The following is an 18,425-nucleotide window of genomic DNA, read 5'->3' as shown; positions in this document are numbered from 1 at the left end:
GAATTAAATACAATACAACTGATCTCTAAGGACTGCTGCCTCCACCCACTATTTTATCAGACTACTTTGTGGACACAAGTGGAATTTTTGAATTTAGTTTTGCTATTCCAGGTCTTCTGAGAGACGAATGACATGAAAGGGCACACCATGTTTACATTGGAGAGGATCAGTTGCTTAGCACATTTTCAGTTGTCAAAATGGAAATGGAAAAAAAAAAATCCTTCCTGTCACTTTTTTTTTTCAGATTTCACACCATTGTCTTTATAAAGAAATCAAACTATTTATTTTATTTTACTTAGATCATCTTTCATATTTTGTGATCTTGTCGATTATTTATGTGCACTTTCTGCTGGCAAAATGGAAAGATTCGGGAACACTGACAGTTCAAAACTCTTCTGAATTTGTTTTCACACAGGACATCAAAGGAAGCAGAAGAAATGCTTTGAGAATTCCATCACCACTTGAACTGCACATTCCTGTTTATAAATACCTGAGAGACTATAAGGAAACACAAAGTAAAGTGAGTGTTCTATTGCTAAAGAGAATTTTAACGTTAGTATGCTAACCCCCTGTTTAATCACCTTACATTAATTTAAATTGCTCTGAAGAAAGGGGAACTAAATAGGAGGGCAGGAGAAGCTGTAAGTTCTCCAAATGTTCTCTTTGGTGAAAAACTGTCTATGTTGACACAGAAATTGCTAAGCATATGAAAAGCAAATAAAAAATCATGTTTTTCTTTCTACATTTTCTATCTATCCTGTTCAGATAGATAGAAAAAAGCACTCCACCAAAAGAAATGTCACTGTTCACTGTAGGTGAGCATGCATCTACTGTGGTCCCAAAAGGACTGAGAGGTATGATGTAGGAGGGAAACAAGTTTTCATGGAGGAGTGCCCTTTATATACTGTTGGATTTAACTTGTATTGTATGATATATTACTTTTATATTATATATTGCTTATTATTAATAGATTATATTGTCAGGTGAAGTATAAAATATATTTTAGTGAATACCAGATACCTTAAAATATTATCAAAGCAGAAAACATACCAAAGTTATAGTATGTCACAAATTCACAAATTTATTCCTAATTGAAAAGGTAAAATTGTCCTACCACAGGATAGGTCTTAAATCAATTATTTACTACCTTTTACTTTCTTCCCATTTTCTGTCCATTCTTTATCTGTCATTACCATTCCATTTTCTTCCTTATCTCCTAATCTTTTTTGAGGAGAGAACACAGACACATTCTACCCCAGTCAATTAAAATCTTAATTGACTGATAGCTCATGATAACACAGCACTGAAGGAAGAAATTTAAACCCAATGATTTAATTACAATCAAATGTCCCAGGAAAAGGGGACAGCTTCACTTTTTAGATGGTCCTAAGAGCTCTGATGTTGACCTAAAAGCTATCCAGCCCTTGCCAGGGTTAAAAGCTGTCCTTCCATTAAAGCACTATGATACCAGATACTGAGGTTACCTTAGTGACAAGTCTGATGGCCGAGTGAGGCTGTACAATTTATCAATGCCATTCTCAGAGAGCTGTGCTGTTCAAGGAGCAGTGTTTAGGGAATGTCATTGTGGAATTAGGGAAGGTTTTTAATTGTTTAAGGAGAATTAGTTTAAGTCCATTAGCATGTCCTAAGTGAGAAGGGGAAGCATAAGTTTGCTTCTGTGAAAGCATATTTTACAATTAAAAGTTAAATTAAAATTTTTAAAAGTATTTAGAATTTGTTTTGCTATTAAGAAATATTTATAAATGAAAGCAAGCACAGTTCAGCCAAATTCTTTATTGAGTATTTGTTTCAAAACAGAAGTAGAAAAGCATGTTAGACAATGCCTCTGATATTTTGGTGTGCAAAATTAAGGAACTTTGAACAAGTTTTTTCTACTCCATGAATAATTGTCTTTCACCTTTTGTTCATAAAGGCAGACAACTTCTATGAGTACAAAATTAGAGTGATAAAATTGACATAATTTACAGAAAACTCCACATTAGTACCAGATATTAGCAAAGCATGTTTTGATACAAAAGCTTTCAGACCTGGCCTCATTTTTTAAGACCTTTTTTCCATGCTGAGTTAACTGTTTGCATGCATTTTATTTATTGCTTTTATAATCCACTTTAATAATCAAAAGACATATTTAGGGAAAAATGGGAAAACACTCAAGAATCTCAGTATATGTATTGTTATAAGATTCCTTTAATGGGAATGTGATTTCTTATAAATAAAGAAGTCAACATGATCTCTAATACATTGCAAGAAGCTCCTAATGTTTGTGTTATTTCTTTTTTGAAGAGCTTCCGTTAGCCAAGTTACTAGAAGGTATTTGGATATGCAATGTAGGACAAAAAAACCCATTATACATTTAATATAAGGCATATTTGTTTGATTAGAAAAGGTAACATTACTGGTATTACGAATTTAAACACATGACGAATTTTGACATATAAAAGCATACAATATTACTGAACCAAAAGTGCTGTGTTAAGATCTCATATTTCCTTAGATTACTATAAAAGTCACCTGAGGTGATTAATTTTCTTTTTTCTAGAAATTATCTAATTTCACTTATATTTCTTATTTAGTGGAAATAATAATAATAAAAAAATACACTCTGTATTGTTCCCTGCTCATTTTTAATCCAATCCTGCAAACACTTACTAACCAGCAGAAGAAGGAATCCTGGTTCTAGCAGAAGTTTTTGGGCTTCCAGGATCCCACCCTTGATAGTCCTTACTATCAAGAGCAGTAAGAGCACCTCCAATGGACTAGTCCTAGTGAACACTGTGCTGGCAGTCTGTATCTGCAGCTTCACATCTTTTTGTGGATTCATGGTTCAGTTTACATTATGTCATCAAAACAACATCATTTTCTAATGTTCTCATTTAAAAAAAAAAAAAAACAACCCAAACAGTTCCTCTCAAACACCACGTTGCTAATTTGTAATTTTGTGAATTCTGTCATGGAAAGCTTTTAGGAATGATCTAGTCTTGTCCTCCTTCTTGCTCCTCCTCCTGCAAAATATAGAAAAATAACTTTAATTATTTTTGTAATTATATAATAACATAATTATTATATATATATTGTAATTATATATAACATAGTAAGACTATATACTGTATTTACTTGTGAAACAGACATGTGAAAAGGAAAGATGAAGCCTGGAGCTGAATATTTCTCTCTTGTGCTGGCAGCTTTGAAATTAAACTGATCTTTCAGCTTCTTCATCAATCAAAATAACATAGATTCTAAGAGTTATAAATCTTGTGGTGGAGAATCCCATAGTGCCATTTTCCTATTGCTAGGACTCCAAAGTCAGACTTTTCATTTTGAAATCTGTAATTTTAAGAGCCCCTTTTTCCCCCCATCCTGACTCTTAAGATAACGGAGATAATATTTTATATGTGTTATAATGTTTAAATATATGGCTTTTTTTTACCTTGCGCCCTCCTGTTTGGTTGTGCTTTCCGTACAGGTGCTTCTAAAAAACAGAAATATTGCATTCAGAAGTTATTTGCTGGAACCTTTGAATGAAAACTCATTAGAAATATTGGAAACTCATTGCTGACTTTTGAAGTTTGTTCTTTAAATTTTTCAGTAAATTAAGAATTTTGTTCCAGAACCATGTTGGCTTGATCACCTGAAATATGAATGCTTATAATACAATTCCCACATGTCTCTCACATCAGTCATTCATTAAATCTTGGGAACATTTTAAAAGTATTTTTGCATTTTAAACATATGAAATAATCCATTATCCACACTGATCTTCTACAGATGGTTATATGATGTAAGCAGGTGTCAGGGCATTTTGCCTATGCTCTTCACTCATCAAACACCATGTGACACTGTGTCAGTGAAGTACAAGCTCAGGCTAAGGCGCAGGACTCAGTCTCAGTTTTTGGCAGCAGATGTCCAGGTCTGTTGCACTGATATTACTTCAGGAATTATTCAAAAGCTTAATGCTTGGAACCATGACAAGATATTGGCCACATTTCCAGCTGTGTTTGGGGTTTGATTTGTAACTGCACTGTGAGTCCACAGTACAATTCCACATTTAGGGTTCAGTTACTTATTCAGTGAAACTATGGACTTGTTTTCCTTTTTCTCACTAAATCTTGAGACTTTTCTTGACCAGATGTCTCCTCACTGGGAGGAAGAACACATCACAAGCATGAGAAATAGTTATTCTGTTACTGTCACAGAAATGTTATTGCAGTAATTTTTCCTCCCTTACAACCATGAAGTACTTTTATATTCACTTAGCTAGCTGCAGCCAGTTCTGTTTTCATCCTGATGTACAGGTTATATAAATGTATAGCCCTGAGATGCAGGCTGGACCTCACTTCAGCTGAGACTAAACATTGGGTACTTGCACCACCATGGCAGAAAATTGCAAGCTCTGCACTGCCTTGACAAGGACAGAATATGGTCCATCCGAAGTATGCTTTCTATACTTAGGTGCTGTCTGTACAACTGTGCTTTCAGATAATTATGTTTGAAGATCACACCCATCTGTCATTTTCCGGCAATAGGAGACTCGCCAGCATGTCTTGTACTACTCAGCACTGAAGCTGTACAAACACTATGCATAAACCTTCATTACTTGGCACAGGCTTCAAAATTAAAAAGGCTGAAATACATTTATTTAATTTCTTTCTCTAAAAGCTACAATATTTCGTCCTATGTATTTAGTTCAAAGTCTTACAGAATAACCTATTCTGCGTTATTACAATTAGAAAAAGACATAAATACAAAAGAAAACCTAACCAAATTTCTTCTTAACTTTGAATGAAGGTCATTAAACAATGGTTATTAAACTTGGAGAACAAATTGCTGTTATAAAGGCAGAGTAAATTCTAATTGGCTCATTTTGGACCCTTAGTCCATTCTGGTTTTTCAAATCAAGATCTTCCCTCATTTAACAAGAGGACAGAAGTACAGAAATTCCAAGACCCTGTGAGATATTTGCTCAGCCCCAAAGGTTATATTCCCTGCACCCCACCTACTCCTTCAGAACACTGAAAAACCCTGGCAGCAACAGATTACATTTACACTGACAAGAAATAACTCAAGTTAAAAGCAACTCACGTGGTCTTCTTCTGTATGTGCTGCTTAAAGAAAAGTAAATTCTTTATGGTTCATGTTCCTTCAAATATTTTACCTAAGCTTCGTGGTTAGGCATTTCCTCTTGTCTACTATACTTGCCAAATCTTTTAGTTACTTTTAGCCACAAGATAAACCTCAACGTTTTTCTTAGCATCAGTGAAAGAATTCTTTTCCAAAACAATTATAAAACTCTTCTTGCTAAAATCCTGGGTGCAGACCTAATAATTTTTATGAATAGATACTGTAAAACCTCACCTGGAATGATCACTTTGGACAAAGCAGGTCTTAGTGATACTGAATTTTTGACAAACTAACCTTCCAGATGAACTTCCTTGATTTCTCTCTCGATAATCTGTGGCTCTCCCTCAATTACTTTAGTAACCTTGGTGTACTCAGTTCCAGCTATGGTAAGCATCAAAAACAAATGAGTTAAATCTGGCATAGCATTTTTCCATATGCAAGGAGCCCTCAGTGGAAACAATGTCATTTTTGGGCATAGGTGTTGCAGGCTACCATGCCATTCATGCCATTAGGCATGTTATCTCTAGGGATGATAATTTATTGCAATCTTGGTTTAAAGTTCTGCTTCAGCAAACACTGTTAGTTGTTTAAGCAGTTCTGGATGTTTTATGAGGAGAATTAAAGCCCATATGAAATAATTCTTTTATTTAGACAGTGATAATACATTTGTTTGTGTCAGTACTCAAATTTAAATGATTAGGTAATTTTCATTAAAAAATAATTTTATGTAGACAAGAGGGCCATAAAGTATTACCGCCATTATCACCAACAACCCTAAAGCAGCATGTGTATCTGCTTTTATTGGCTAAATGTATAGTAAGGTATTATCATGGCAGCCAAGGGTAACTGACTGGATAAATCATGGAAAATATAGAGAAAAATCAAAGAAAACAACAAATCTGCCTACTTGGTCCATTCTGTAAAGGAAGATGCTTATGCAAACTAACATATAATAGCAAGGAAAATAACAAGAATTCAAGAGATTATATTGTCTTCTTCAAATTTCCTAGAGAGAAACAATCTTTTTTCCATACACCTATATGCTCTAAGATGTATCTCTACAGATTACATTAATTACATTTTATACCTCTGTATCTGAAGCTATAATTGTTAGATTCTGGTATCAGACCAGAATTCTACAGATGAAGTTTGATCCTGCTTCTTGTTGATGGTTTAAATGAATAGTGCAGTATATACAGGAATTTTCTTGCTGCAAGTTTTTAATTTCCAGCTTTTCTTTTAAACAGTCCATCCAGAAATAAGCATCTCCAGAGAACAAATCTTTTCACATAACTGGGATACTTAGGACAAAATGAAAAACCCTCTGGAAGTTTCTGTTTCTGTCCAATATTATAGGTGAATTCTGGTTTAGGTCTGTAAAACTAAGACTCAGATGTTTGAAACAGAACTGAGTTACAGTCAACAGGAGTCATAGCCATATCTTGGCTTTTCTCTAACACTAACTGTGTTATCAACTAGCATATTTAAGTTTGGTAATCAGCTGTTCAGCTGTTCAGCCAGTAGGAAATTTTTTATTTGACTGAAGTTTAAATCACATCCACACAATATTGCTTTTGAAAGACAGATTTAGTTCAGTGAACTAAATGTGGCTGTAAGTTACTTTACTGGGATACAGCTTTGTAACTTACTGAAAAGTGAACATAAAATTAAATGGAATAATTTAATTGATGTCAAGAGAAGTATCTATCCATTTTTTTTAACTTCTGACTCAGGTTTAAACTAACATTTGCAAAAACCATGTCGCTTAAATTCTTTTTTTATTACCCATTGCTATTATAGATAGTTTCTCTAATCTACATTAAGCAGATAGTTTCTCTAATCTACGTTAAGCAAAGACATTCCAAATTCATAGATATTAATTTCACAAGCAGAAGTTTTTTTACTATTTTCTGCAGCTACTGGTTATGTACTGCCAAAACTGTTAGAATTAAGAGAGCAAGAAGGAAAGAAAATCATTCCTTGGAATGCTGTATTTGAAGAGAATTAAAGTTAATGTCTCGATATCCATCACCTGTAAGCTTTTAAAGAAGATGTTAAACATGCCTTTAATTATTAACTTGAGGGCAATGAACATTCATTTCTGAAGAACTGATAAGTAAGATGAATTTGGCCGGTTGCAATATGTTGCATTTCATCAGTGTTTTTCACAGATTTAAATTTGCGAAAGAATATTGGAATAAATCTTCATTGCTCCCCTGGGTTTTAATTAGGTAACCTTTTAAAGACTGAAAAAACCAAAATAAATTTTTTTCTGTGATCAATGTCATTAAAAAATTGATTACTCAACCTTTGGTGCTTACCGCCATTTCACAGATATCTGGCACTAGAATACAGTGTTGCATTTTTTTCCATTAAATTTCCACTTCTGCTTCATCAGTCTTTAAAATGTTAAGTTCAACATATCTGAGAGGAGTTTCAGTTATCATAACCTGTTGCAAAAATGTTAGTTGTAATTCTCTGAATTACCTCCCTGCAGAAGTCTTTTGATTTCTTCATCTTCCAGTAAATGACCATCACCTTCAATAAATTTGGTCACTTTGGTAACCTCTGACAGGATACAGGTTATGGCAAAAAAATTGATTTTCAGAAAACATTTGGCAATCCCACAAGAGCATATATAATCATGTCATAGCATTGTTCTGAATTTAAAAATTCATGTTATCAAATTCCACATAAACACTGGAAACACCATATTATATGACAAACACAGCATGCTGTATAATAGACCCAGGAAGCTTCAGCTCCAGAGCTGACTGAAATATGAAGATCAAGGACTCAAACCAGAATTTTACACTTGAAGGGTTCTGAGGTTTAATCTCTAAGATTTTACAGTATGAACATAATTTTTTTTAACATGGAATATTCATTCAGTAATTACTTAAGTTATATATATGTGTGTATATATATATATGTTAAAGAAATGAAATAAACCAAGCATACTAACCTTCTTCAAGGATTTTCTTTAACTTCTCTTCATTGTCTGAACCCCCTGCAGTAATTCTGGTGTATTTTATTTCAGGACCTGGAAAAAATTTATAAGATAGTGGCTTTTATCAGGTATAAGAGGTTTGTCCTTTAAATTTTATTTTTCTGTTTTTTCTAATTCCCATAGTGATTCCATAGTTAACATGCTGTATTCTGCTTATATAATAACTTTATTCTTTATAATTTCCAAAATTAAACTGAATGAGCATTAAAAAAAGTAGTTAGAACTAGTCATGAAAGTAATTAAGCAAATTTGTCATAATTAGAGTAATTATCTGCCTACATTCTTAGAGTTAGACACAATTTTAAACTCTGTTATATTAGATCATAGATCAGGTATTTCTGCAGTCCATTATTAGTCTGAACTGACTGTTAAAAATACACATTTTTGCTCCTATTACTGCTATGAATCATTTGAAAACTTAATATTTGATATTCCTTATCAGTTTCTAAAGATGGAAAAGGAGATACAGGTCTGAAATACTGGCATTTTACATTATATTTACCATTTCAAGTGGGATATTAGTGAATACTTGAATCTGAGAATTGAGAAAATTATCGTTTATTTGCCTCCCCTACAATTTTTGCCAGAAAATAGTCCCAGGTTTATTCATAAACCACTAATGCCTTTCATTCAGTTTTTTTCATTGTAGTAAAAAGTTGTATGATAATAACTTAAACATGATTTTTTATTTCTGTCTTTCTCAAATCACTTTGGTAGAATCTCAATATTTTCTAAATACACTGAATATTAGGACTTACAGCTAAGTCAACATGTTGTTATAACAGTGTCTTTTCTTTACAAGCTCTCTAGCAGACAGTATTTTAATGGCAGCTTTCAAACTGGTATTTAAGCAAGGTGATCAAAAAGTGTCAACAGAGAACTCCATATGTCACCTACTGTGCTTAAATGTGCCTCACTCCACTTATCTGTTTCTAGGATGCTTAAAGAAATAGCTCTGTAATTGGTCAAATATAATTGAAATTGGCCGAGGAATTTGGGAGCTTTTGTGTGAAAAAATCCAGGGATGCAGATGCATATTGATTTTATCTTACATTAGCAGTATCCAAGTGTCTAACTTGTGAATGTCAGATCAAGTCCCCACCTTACAGAGAAATAGAGATCTTTTCCTGAAACAGCTGTCAAGAGACCCTGGGATGACATGTAAAAATTGGCATCTACACATTAAGCATCTATGTTTGATAAAATGAAACCTTCCTGGGGCTATATAATCCAGAAGTTCAGAGAGAAAAATTAAAAAATTTCCTTCTAAAGCAAAGCAGAGTACAAAAATGCAATAAAAGCAGTCTCATTGGGAAAGGATAGCAAGAAGCTAGCAGAATTAGACACTTAACAAAATATGAAAATAAAAACAAAAAAAGAAGATAAATTTTCATAGTTTGGCGTGCTGTTAAAATATTGTTGCCATTTTATGTACATGTGTGTAGGAGACATGGCCAGCCTTACAGAGACAGCGGGAAGTATTAAGGAAAATTCATCTGTCAAGGAAACACAGTTTAGGCACTAGGACAGAAGTTATGTTACTTTAGTATGCAAAGGGGAACTTTACTAAGAATGAATATCTCAGCTTAATTTACCTTGAATAATTCTTTCTTCTGTTACTTTTTTCTCTGTCACTTCCACAGGTCGTCCATCAATGATTTTGGTGTATGTTTTAATAATTGGTTCTACAAGGATTTTTAAATTCAAGGAATTAATCAAGTGATGAACTTTCAAGTGCTTTTTTTGAGATGGGGAAACTGACTGAAGCACAGAAGGAAGTACCATAGAATATTTTATGAAATAAAAAGTTTAGAGATCAGGAACTAAATCTACTCAAAATTTAGGATGTTCATGTGATTTTTTCTTTAAAACCATCCTAGATGTGAACATCTGGATGCTCTTAGCAAAGAGAAGGCAAGGTTTACCTCTCTTTCCAACAAAATTGCCTTTTAATCACAGAATCACATGCTGTATGTTTGATTTTAGGACAGCAATGAGCAAGTAATTCTTGACTGAGACATATGTCAGCATGCAGAGTATTACTAAATCTTGACTGAAGCTACGGAACACAACTAGGGAAAAAAGCCAATTTTTTGAAATGCATGACAACTAAAAAGTATGTGATGCAATAAAATTGCAGCACTTCCCAAATGTTAAAAACAGAACAGCTGTCTAATATAAATCACCTAGATAAAGTATAGACTGATGGGGAATAGTGAATGCTAATGCAAATTGAGTTGCTGAAAGCATACCAACCTCCATGAATCACTTTAGTTATTGTCTCCCCTTCCCTGACTATTTTGAACTCAGGTTCCCCTTCAATTAATTTAGTGAGCTGTGTGATAGATGGGTCTGTGACATAGGAAAAAAAACAACATGTTACAAATAGTCATAAAATACTTGTAGTATTCCAGGGGGGTGAGATGAAGCTTGCATTTTGTCCCCTCACTCTAGATAAACCAGATTATTATAATAGAGGGCTGTTTAAATCTGAGAGGTTATTTGTGGCAACATTTACACTCTTGCGTTTTCTCACACCAGATCTTAAACAAAGGTCCTGTCGTACACTTACTCTTTGTTTATTTTGTGTATATGGTATTTTTAACATTTGTTGACAAGTTCCAGGCAATAAATCAGATCATCAGCAGCAGAAAGGAAGTCTTTTTCTACAGAAAAAGTACCTTTTTGGTAAGAAGGTTGCTCTGCATCTTTGCAGATATTTTACAGCTATAGCTCCACTAGTGATCAGCATGCAATTTACATAGTGAGAGCTTTATGTTTTTTGTTTTTATTATTTGTTTCTTTGGAGTTTCTTTTATTTTTGCCTTGAGGTTTTTTACATGGCTTTTTTTCCTTTGTATTTAAGACTTGGCCAGTGGTTACACAGCTTAAAAAAGCCAAAAGAGCTAAAAAGCAAACTTTTGAGATCAGCTGGAATGGCTTTAAGGATATTTCTCAGCATTACTGGCTATCATTATTGGGTGAGGTCATCTTGATTACACTGATCCAAATGTATCTCTGTCTGACATGCTAAAGCAGGAGATACTAGATAAATTAGGAACATACCATCAATTAACAGTAATAATATGGTACTTCTCTAATGAGTGCTGTGAGACTCCTTCTACTTAAGAAGCTGCTGTAAAACAGACTTTCTGTATTCCTTTTTCAGGGACAGAAAATTAGCATAATCCATCTTTTTTAATTTCCTTAAAAATCCCTTAAATAGTTTTATATGAATTTTCATAGAAGTTGATTGTTCATAGATTTTTTTTTCTGTAATTACTGATCAGTTAATTTCATAATTACTTTAACAACAGCTTTTAAGATGTGTGCCTCCTTGTAATTGTTGAAAACAGTCAATATAGGCTACCTTCAATAATAAAAGCCAAAAATGTTTTGGCTTTTTTTTTCAGCAGCAAATTATTACGTCAATTTTAATTTGAAGATAAAAATTTCATTTTTTTGCTGCAGATGAGATGATATGATAAAATTGTAAAGACTCCCTGTTACTATAAACCTCTGTTATCTACTCTGAGTTCTAAACAGCTGAACAAGCCATCCCTTCTTTTATTTTTAACAGGTCTGAATGAAAAACATTTATAAATATTTTAAAGAAACTGTCTCAGAAGACTCATTTCCTTGCTTCTGTTTTAAATTTAGAGGGATTTTTTGCATGTTAAGAATTAAATTAAATACAAATTTACATTCATATAAGTGATAAATATAACTAAAATAATGTAAAAGTTGTACTTAAGAATGTTTATAAATACTTAATTTTTTTAATTTCTCAGTAACTGTACCTTTTTATTTGATGGATTCAGCAGACGTGTATAAACCAAAAGGTAAAGGCATAACCAGCTATATTGCCTAGTCTAGAATCAATCCTTTGAATATTTTTTTTTGTTAAGATTTGGGTTTCACTCAAATTTAACCCTTTACATCTGTTTAATCTTTTAGATCCTATACATGCCCAGGTACAAAAAATGGAAGCACAACAGAAGCAGAATGCACTGAGACAGGAGAAGACACATCTCCCCCTCTAAACTTGATGGGGAGAGATGTAATTATTTTTTTAGTGGAAGTTGCCCTTGCATCATGATCTAGTAGAACTTCCTGACAAAATTAGCATTTAACTTTGCCAGCTTTTATCTACAGACTGTTGTGGATTTACGTGGTTCTGATGGCATCTGCCACTCACTACTGTTACTGAGAAAGCTCAGAAGTGACAGAATTGGTTTTATTTTGTCTATATCTGAAGCAATTATCAGCAGAAGACTGCACTGGCCAGAGATCTTTCCCTGGAGTGTGTCCCAAAGCAGAAATACTGTACTGGAAATGGAAAGGAGTAGCCCTTCAATACTCACTAACTTTTTTTTTTTATCTATTTGGTGACTAAAATGTAAATCTAACTTTGACTATACAAGTGTTCAGACCTTTAACATTTCATGAAATCTTTAAAAAAATATTTCATTTTTTCATTTTTATTTTTTATTTAAATGACGATTTTATTTCAGTAAATTTTCAACTTCTAAACGTCCTGTAAATCACCTACACTATATACTCTGTCTCTAGGTTTAACAGAGCAGAAGAGGTACTTTCAGAGAGATTCACCCTCACCATAGCAAGATTTCTAAAATAGCTTGGATGAATTACCCTATAAAATAACCTATCCATTTATATTGCACTGTGGATCTGATTTAATGATGGAAACTAGGCAACAAAGATCAGCATATATGTTCAAAGGCCTCTAATCCTAAATGGGATGAAGTGCAGACAAACTCCTGAAAAAGCAGGCATTTGTCACTTCTTCTGGAAGGAAATCCTCCCAAAAACACTGATTAAGCAGTCTGGATAAAATTCTTTGCATGACATTTTTAAATGCCTTTCTCACTTGAGGTAAAACAAACTCCCTTTCAGCATTTTTATTTCAACGGGAAACTGGATCTCATCAGCTTTACTTAAGTTATAAATCACAAATGGTTTTAGCAGTCCCATCCCCATATTTTTTCCTCTTCAGCCCCATCGCTAATCTTTAAGTCATTCTTCCATATGGAAAATTAAAAAAGCCAAAAATTGGGTAGATAAAATTTTCAGGCATCCAACAGATATTGGTAGTTAGAACTGATTGAAAATTATAGGAAAATGAACCAATATTTTTCTTCAAAGTATAAGAAACATATCTGTAAAATATCTGTTTTAATTGAAAAAAAAGGAAATCTCTTAATTGAAAAAAAAAGATATAATAAATGGTTAAAAAAATATTATTTAAGATATATTTAAATACCCACAGAAAAAGGGGAAAACTTATTTGGGGAGAAAAACCATGGATAATCTTTTCATACAAAATATTTCAGTCAGTTCTAATTGCAATATTTGTATCTTTGCTTTTCCAGCAAAGTGCTTAGCATCCTGGAGCTGCTGGGTATAAAATGCATCCCGTTAAAGAAATATATTCAAGATATATTCTGAATATGTATATGAACATATGCAGAAATATATATTCCACAGGCCTCATTTACCTTCCTTTGTGATGATAGGCTGGACGTTGCTTTCAATTATGTTAATTTCTGAAAATATAGAAAATGGAATATACAGCGCATTCCATTCTTACAATTTCTTTGAGGCAACGATCAGTTAGATTTGGTCTGCTCATTAAGATGTGGGTAAAATCATAGATATTAATGGGTGGAATAGCAACACAAAAGGATCTAGAGTATAAATCTTGGTTCTGGTTATGAAATGGTGATCCACTCAGGTCACCTGCAGACAGAATCTGCTGATATGGTATTTGCCTTTTATGAAACCCATAGGTCATGGTACCCATGATGATGTATGGTACATAATAGAGGTGGCTTGTACAATTACCCACACAAAAGTTTGAACAATTCCCTGACATACTTTATGCCTAAATATTGCCCTTTACATTCAGGAGCTGATCAGGCACACACAGGAAACCTTCTGGCATTCAGAACTATAGGTAGCACATCACAGAAAATATGCCTTGGGAGATCAAATTGTCTCTCTATACTCAGGACATACTCAAGCATTCATTGAACACCTCTGATAGTGATTTGACTCATATCCATCCACTGAAGAAGCCCACAATGATGGAGGTTTCAGACTTCCCAGGCTTTCACTCAACTGAATCTACAGCTACAGCTTTCTAGATGTCCACATTCACCTCTCTAGCTGAGAGAGACGTGAATGTGGACCTCAGGCACTGCTTCCTGTGCTACTCTCACTGGCCATGGGTGGTAGAATCATGGAATATCTCAGGTTGGAAGAGATGCATAGGAATCATCAATTCCAACTTCCTTCTTCTCAAAGGAGAAGGAAGACTAAGCCATATGACCAAGGGTGCTGTCCAGAAGCTCCTTGAACTCTATCAGGCTTTGTGCTGTCACCACTTTCCTGAGGATCATGTTCCATTGACTGACCACCCTCTAGGTAAAGAACCTTTTTCTAATGTCCCACCTGAACTTTCCCAAAGCAGCTTCATTCTATTTCCTCATGTCCTGTCACTCGTCACCATAAAGCAGACCAGCACACCCCCTCCACTGCCCATCTTGGGGAAGGCATGAGTTGAGATAAGGTCACTGCTCAGCAATGAGGTCACCCCTCTGCCTTCTCTTATCCAAAATGAACAAGCCAAGTGACTTCATCAGCTCCTCAAAAGTCTTCATCTCAAGACCTTTCACCATCTTGATCATCCTCTTCTGGACAATGGGCCCAAAACTGGCTCCCAAAACTGCTCCCAGCATTCGAGGTGAGGCCACCCCAGTGCAGAGCAGAGCAGGACAATTCCCCTCCCTTGCCCAGCTGGCCATGCTGTGCCTGATGCACCTCAGGACAGAATTGGCAACTTTGGCTGCTGGGGCAGTGTTGACTCATATTCAACTTGTCATCAAGGTGAATTACTCCATTTTTTGTTTCAAGGGTTTTTTAACTTCAGTACGTCCATTCCCAGTTTTAAAAAGTCTGATGGGATGGTTTCACTTTATACTGTGAAATATGGGTAGGACTCCATCAGAATTTAATAATTTGTCTAAATTCATCTTGCCTCACAAGGTTACAGCAGGAACTCTGTTTTTTAGCAGCTTGTTTCAACACATACTCTATAATCAGAAATTAAATGCACACCCTGAGAAAGGCTGCAAGAGAGCTAAAAGGTTTTTTTTTTTTAACATGTACTCCCTAAAGAGAAAATATTCTGAACAACTGTCTCCCATTCAAGCCTCATATTTGCGCATATGGGAAACAGGGTCAAGAGATACACTCTGTCCCTCTGGAAATATTTATGGAAAAAAAAATATCTCTGCACACAGACAATACTACATCTTGCAGAGTACAGTACAATGTACTTAGAGAGAGATCTAACTTTGTTATGCACCAAGCACTGAACCTTGGCTAAAAGCTGAAAAACAATCTTTTCCGTATGTATCTTGTCTACCCCAAGAGTTTAAACAGCTTACTTCAGGGTTTCTTTCCAGTCACACATCTGGAAAGGAAAAAATACAGTAGCACAGCAGCCAGAAACATTGTAGTTTGCATCTTTATCTTCCTTTTCTTCATTGGCACATGTTACTTTCCCAGAAATTGCTTTCTTCTTTATTGAAAAAGCGATGTACAATTCCAAACTGGAATTGGCACCACTTAAAAAGTAATATCCAACCCAACTGGAAGTATTTAAAATGAACTTACTGTAAAATGTCAGTGGAATCTCTTTGAAGGTACTGTCACGAACAAACTATAAAAACAGAAAAGCAATTAATTTAAAATTTTTTAAAAGTAACACTTGCCTTATAGTTTCCAGTGAGTAGGATTCACTTCTTCATTGTCCTAAAAGTTAGGTGATGCTATTTTTATAGGTTATTTTGTTCATTGTTGAGGGAGAATGCGGTCTCAAGAGGATAGCTGAGATGGACAAGGATGCCTACTTTTCTTCACAGGTTCTTAATGCTACTGGTTTTAATAGCGTAAGACTTCAGTCACTCAGTATTTTTTGTTTTTTTCAAAAAAGTGATTTTTTTTCCAAGAGTGATAAAGTGAACTAAAGAGCAGATTTGGGCCAATTCAAACTGAAGTTATCCAAATGCAAATATACTACATTATTTGGCACTGAAAAACATAACTGTTGAATTCAGGGTGTCATTCATTATTATATTTGAGTAACTGGGAGCTATTGAATGTGTTGTCTGCTGAAGAAAGAAAGGACCAGAGAATCACTTATGACTTATAATGTGTTCATTTTCACAGATCCTGCCAGAAAGACAGAGAGATAATTACTGAAAGAATACCTTAATTTGAATGTATTTAATCAACTTCTTCAGTATGGTGAGCAGCTGATCATTTCCAACAGGCAGCTCTGACAAAAGAAGAGGCATGTAAGAAGAAATATACACCTGTGTGCTTTTTGCTTGGATTTACAATGATCAGGAGATGCAATCATTCTCAAACACTCACACAGGTGTGTACTCGGTATATATTATTCCATATCAGAAGAAAATGTAGTCTTTGACTAGTCTTGTCTTTCATATACTTTACTTTCATAAAATTTCAAAATCTTGCCAAGGTTTCAAGCAAGGCTCTTCCACAAAATGAGCATTGAGGTAAATTTTCTGTTTCAAATTCCACATAGTAATTGTATCTTTAAATTGATTACCTTTTTAAAGTTATTGCAATTACAAAGCATGTAAACAAATTTAAAAGAGTGGGTACAAATTTCATGAAATAATACTCACCTGCTGGATATAGGAGTTTGTCAATGACATGAATAACACCATTTGTTGCCATGAGATCAGATTCTCGTGATTTCAGTTCATTAACTAGAAGAGTATCATTCACCTGGATCAAAAAGAACCCAAGTTATCAGAGACATTAGAAAATGAACTCAAACCCTATTATAACATTTGGAGAAATATATGCCATTTTATAATGTGGATAGACATGGAATACCAAATCTCTGTTAAAAGGCTGTAGCAGCGAGACATTTTCTATACTTAACTGTTTTCAAGTAGAGTTTGCCTCCTTGGATGGTTTTAAGAATATTTGTTACACCAGGCTCAAAGCCACTTCCGATGAAAACTCCTTGTGTCAAGTGGTAAAGAAGAATATTCCTGAGAGCATTTTTGTCTCCTATGTAAAAATAAAAAAGTAGGAATAAAATTAAATGATAGGGGATTGTTCTTTGTAAGAATACTAAGGATTCACATAGACTTGAGCTAGAACGACACATCATAATATGCATGAAAATACCATGAACTCATACATGGGAAAAAGCCCAACAATATGACAAAAAGATACTCAGAACATAATCACAAAGATCCTGTGAGAAATCTTCTACAAAAGAGCATAAAAGGGGTCAATGGAGCAATTAGAAGTGCTGACTTTGTCTGTTCTTACAGAGAACAGAAGCAGCTTGGAGAAGTCAGGCAAGGGGAAACCACCCTATTTTAGGGAAGATTTTCATATTTCAAAGTTTGACATTCCTATGTGGGATGACAAGAAAAAAACAAATCCAATATTTTCAAGACTGTCTTTAAAAAAAAAAAAAGTATTCTTTAGCTCAAGTTAATATCCTGATAAGGCTGTCTTGGTCTATGGAGGTTGAGATTCATAGGATGGGCTGCAGAACGACTATAACATGCCCAGGAGACAGGGTATCAAGCAGAGAAACTTTAAAACACATCTGTTTGCCATTACAAGGAATATTGACCATCAATACTACAATTACATGCTGATACTAGTTGGTATTAGGAGTTCCAGTGTTGATGAAACTGCAGTGGGAATCTTGTCTGGTCATACTCTTTTCCTGATATCTCTTTCAGTGAAAATTTTCTGGTTTTTCCCCATGTTTTGCTCTGATCACTTACAGTATTGCAGTTTACTTCACTACTGAAATGCAATTAATTATCTTCTGCTTCCTAGTAAAATTAGCACTGATATTTTGTAACTGGACCATTAATAAGTAGCATTAAGTTCCGTAAAAAACCTAAACATGGCCACTCCAAAAATTTTTGCACAAACTATCAGACTATGTTTGTAACTATGCCATTATAGTTACGGGTTGAAATAATCCTTGGTTTGTATCTTTCTTATAGATAAAAAAAGTATTTCTTTATATTGGTTAAAGGGCTATATACTTTAAAGTTTAATCTCTATGGAGAAATCAACATAATAACTTAGAAAACCAAAACAAGAATTCTAGAAAACAATCTGGCACAAAAAAATCTGCTGTAAAAAAATAAAATTATGAGGGCCAAGGAAACCATTAAGT

At 34.2% G+C, this 18,425-nt stretch overlaps 1 protein-coding gene across 13 annotated transcripts in view; it reads right to left on the bottom strand.

The window, feature by feature from the left end:
• Window positions 1–1,774: 1,774 nt before the first annotated feature.
• POSTN (periostin) overlaps window positions 1,775–18,425 on the bottom strand; it is a 30,942-nt gene continuing 14,291 nt past the window's right edge. The window contains exons 13-24 of one of the 13 annotated variants that reach the window (XM_064408951.1): window positions 17,154–17,284; window positions 16,891–16,993; window positions 16,447–16,514; window positions 15,851–15,896; window positions 13,669–13,716; window positions 10,406–10,501; window positions 9,745–9,834; window positions 8,105–8,182; window positions 7,627–7,707; window positions 5,434–5,520; window positions 3,449–3,490; window positions 2,841–3,023 (exon numbers count right to left, since the gene is read on the bottom strand). In XM_064408951.1, coding sequence (XP_064265021.1) covers window positions 2,983–3,023; window positions 3,449–3,490; window positions 5,434–5,520; window positions 7,627–7,707; window positions 8,105–8,182; window positions 9,745–9,834; window positions 10,406–10,501; window positions 13,669–13,716; window positions 15,851–15,896; window positions 16,447–16,514; window positions 16,891–16,993; window positions 17,154–17,284 — 911 coding nt within the window. In that variant the 3' untranslated portion in view covers window positions 2,841–2,982. Of the gene's footprint in view, window positions 3,024–3,448; window positions 3,491–5,433; window positions 5,521–7,626; window positions 7,708–8,104; window positions 8,183–9,744; window positions 9,835–10,405; window positions 10,502–13,668; window positions 13,717–15,850; window positions 15,897–16,446; window positions 16,515–16,890; window positions 16,994–17,153; window positions 17,285–18,425 lie in introns of all 13 variants that reach the window. The other 12 variants (XM_064408953.1, XM_064408954.1, XM_064408955.1 and 9 more) reach the window with 12 other exon arrangements.

This window comes from Passer domesticus, chromosome 2 (genome assembly GCF_036417665.1).
Source record: "Passer domesticus isolate bPasDom1 chromosome 2, bPasDom1.hap1, whole genome shotgun sequence".
NCBI lineage: Eukaryota > Metazoa > Chordata > Aves > Passeriformes > Passeridae > Passer > Passer domesticus.
The sequence above is the reverse complement of the archived record's forward strand: the minus strand, read 5'-3'. Positions and strand labels throughout refer to the sequence as shown.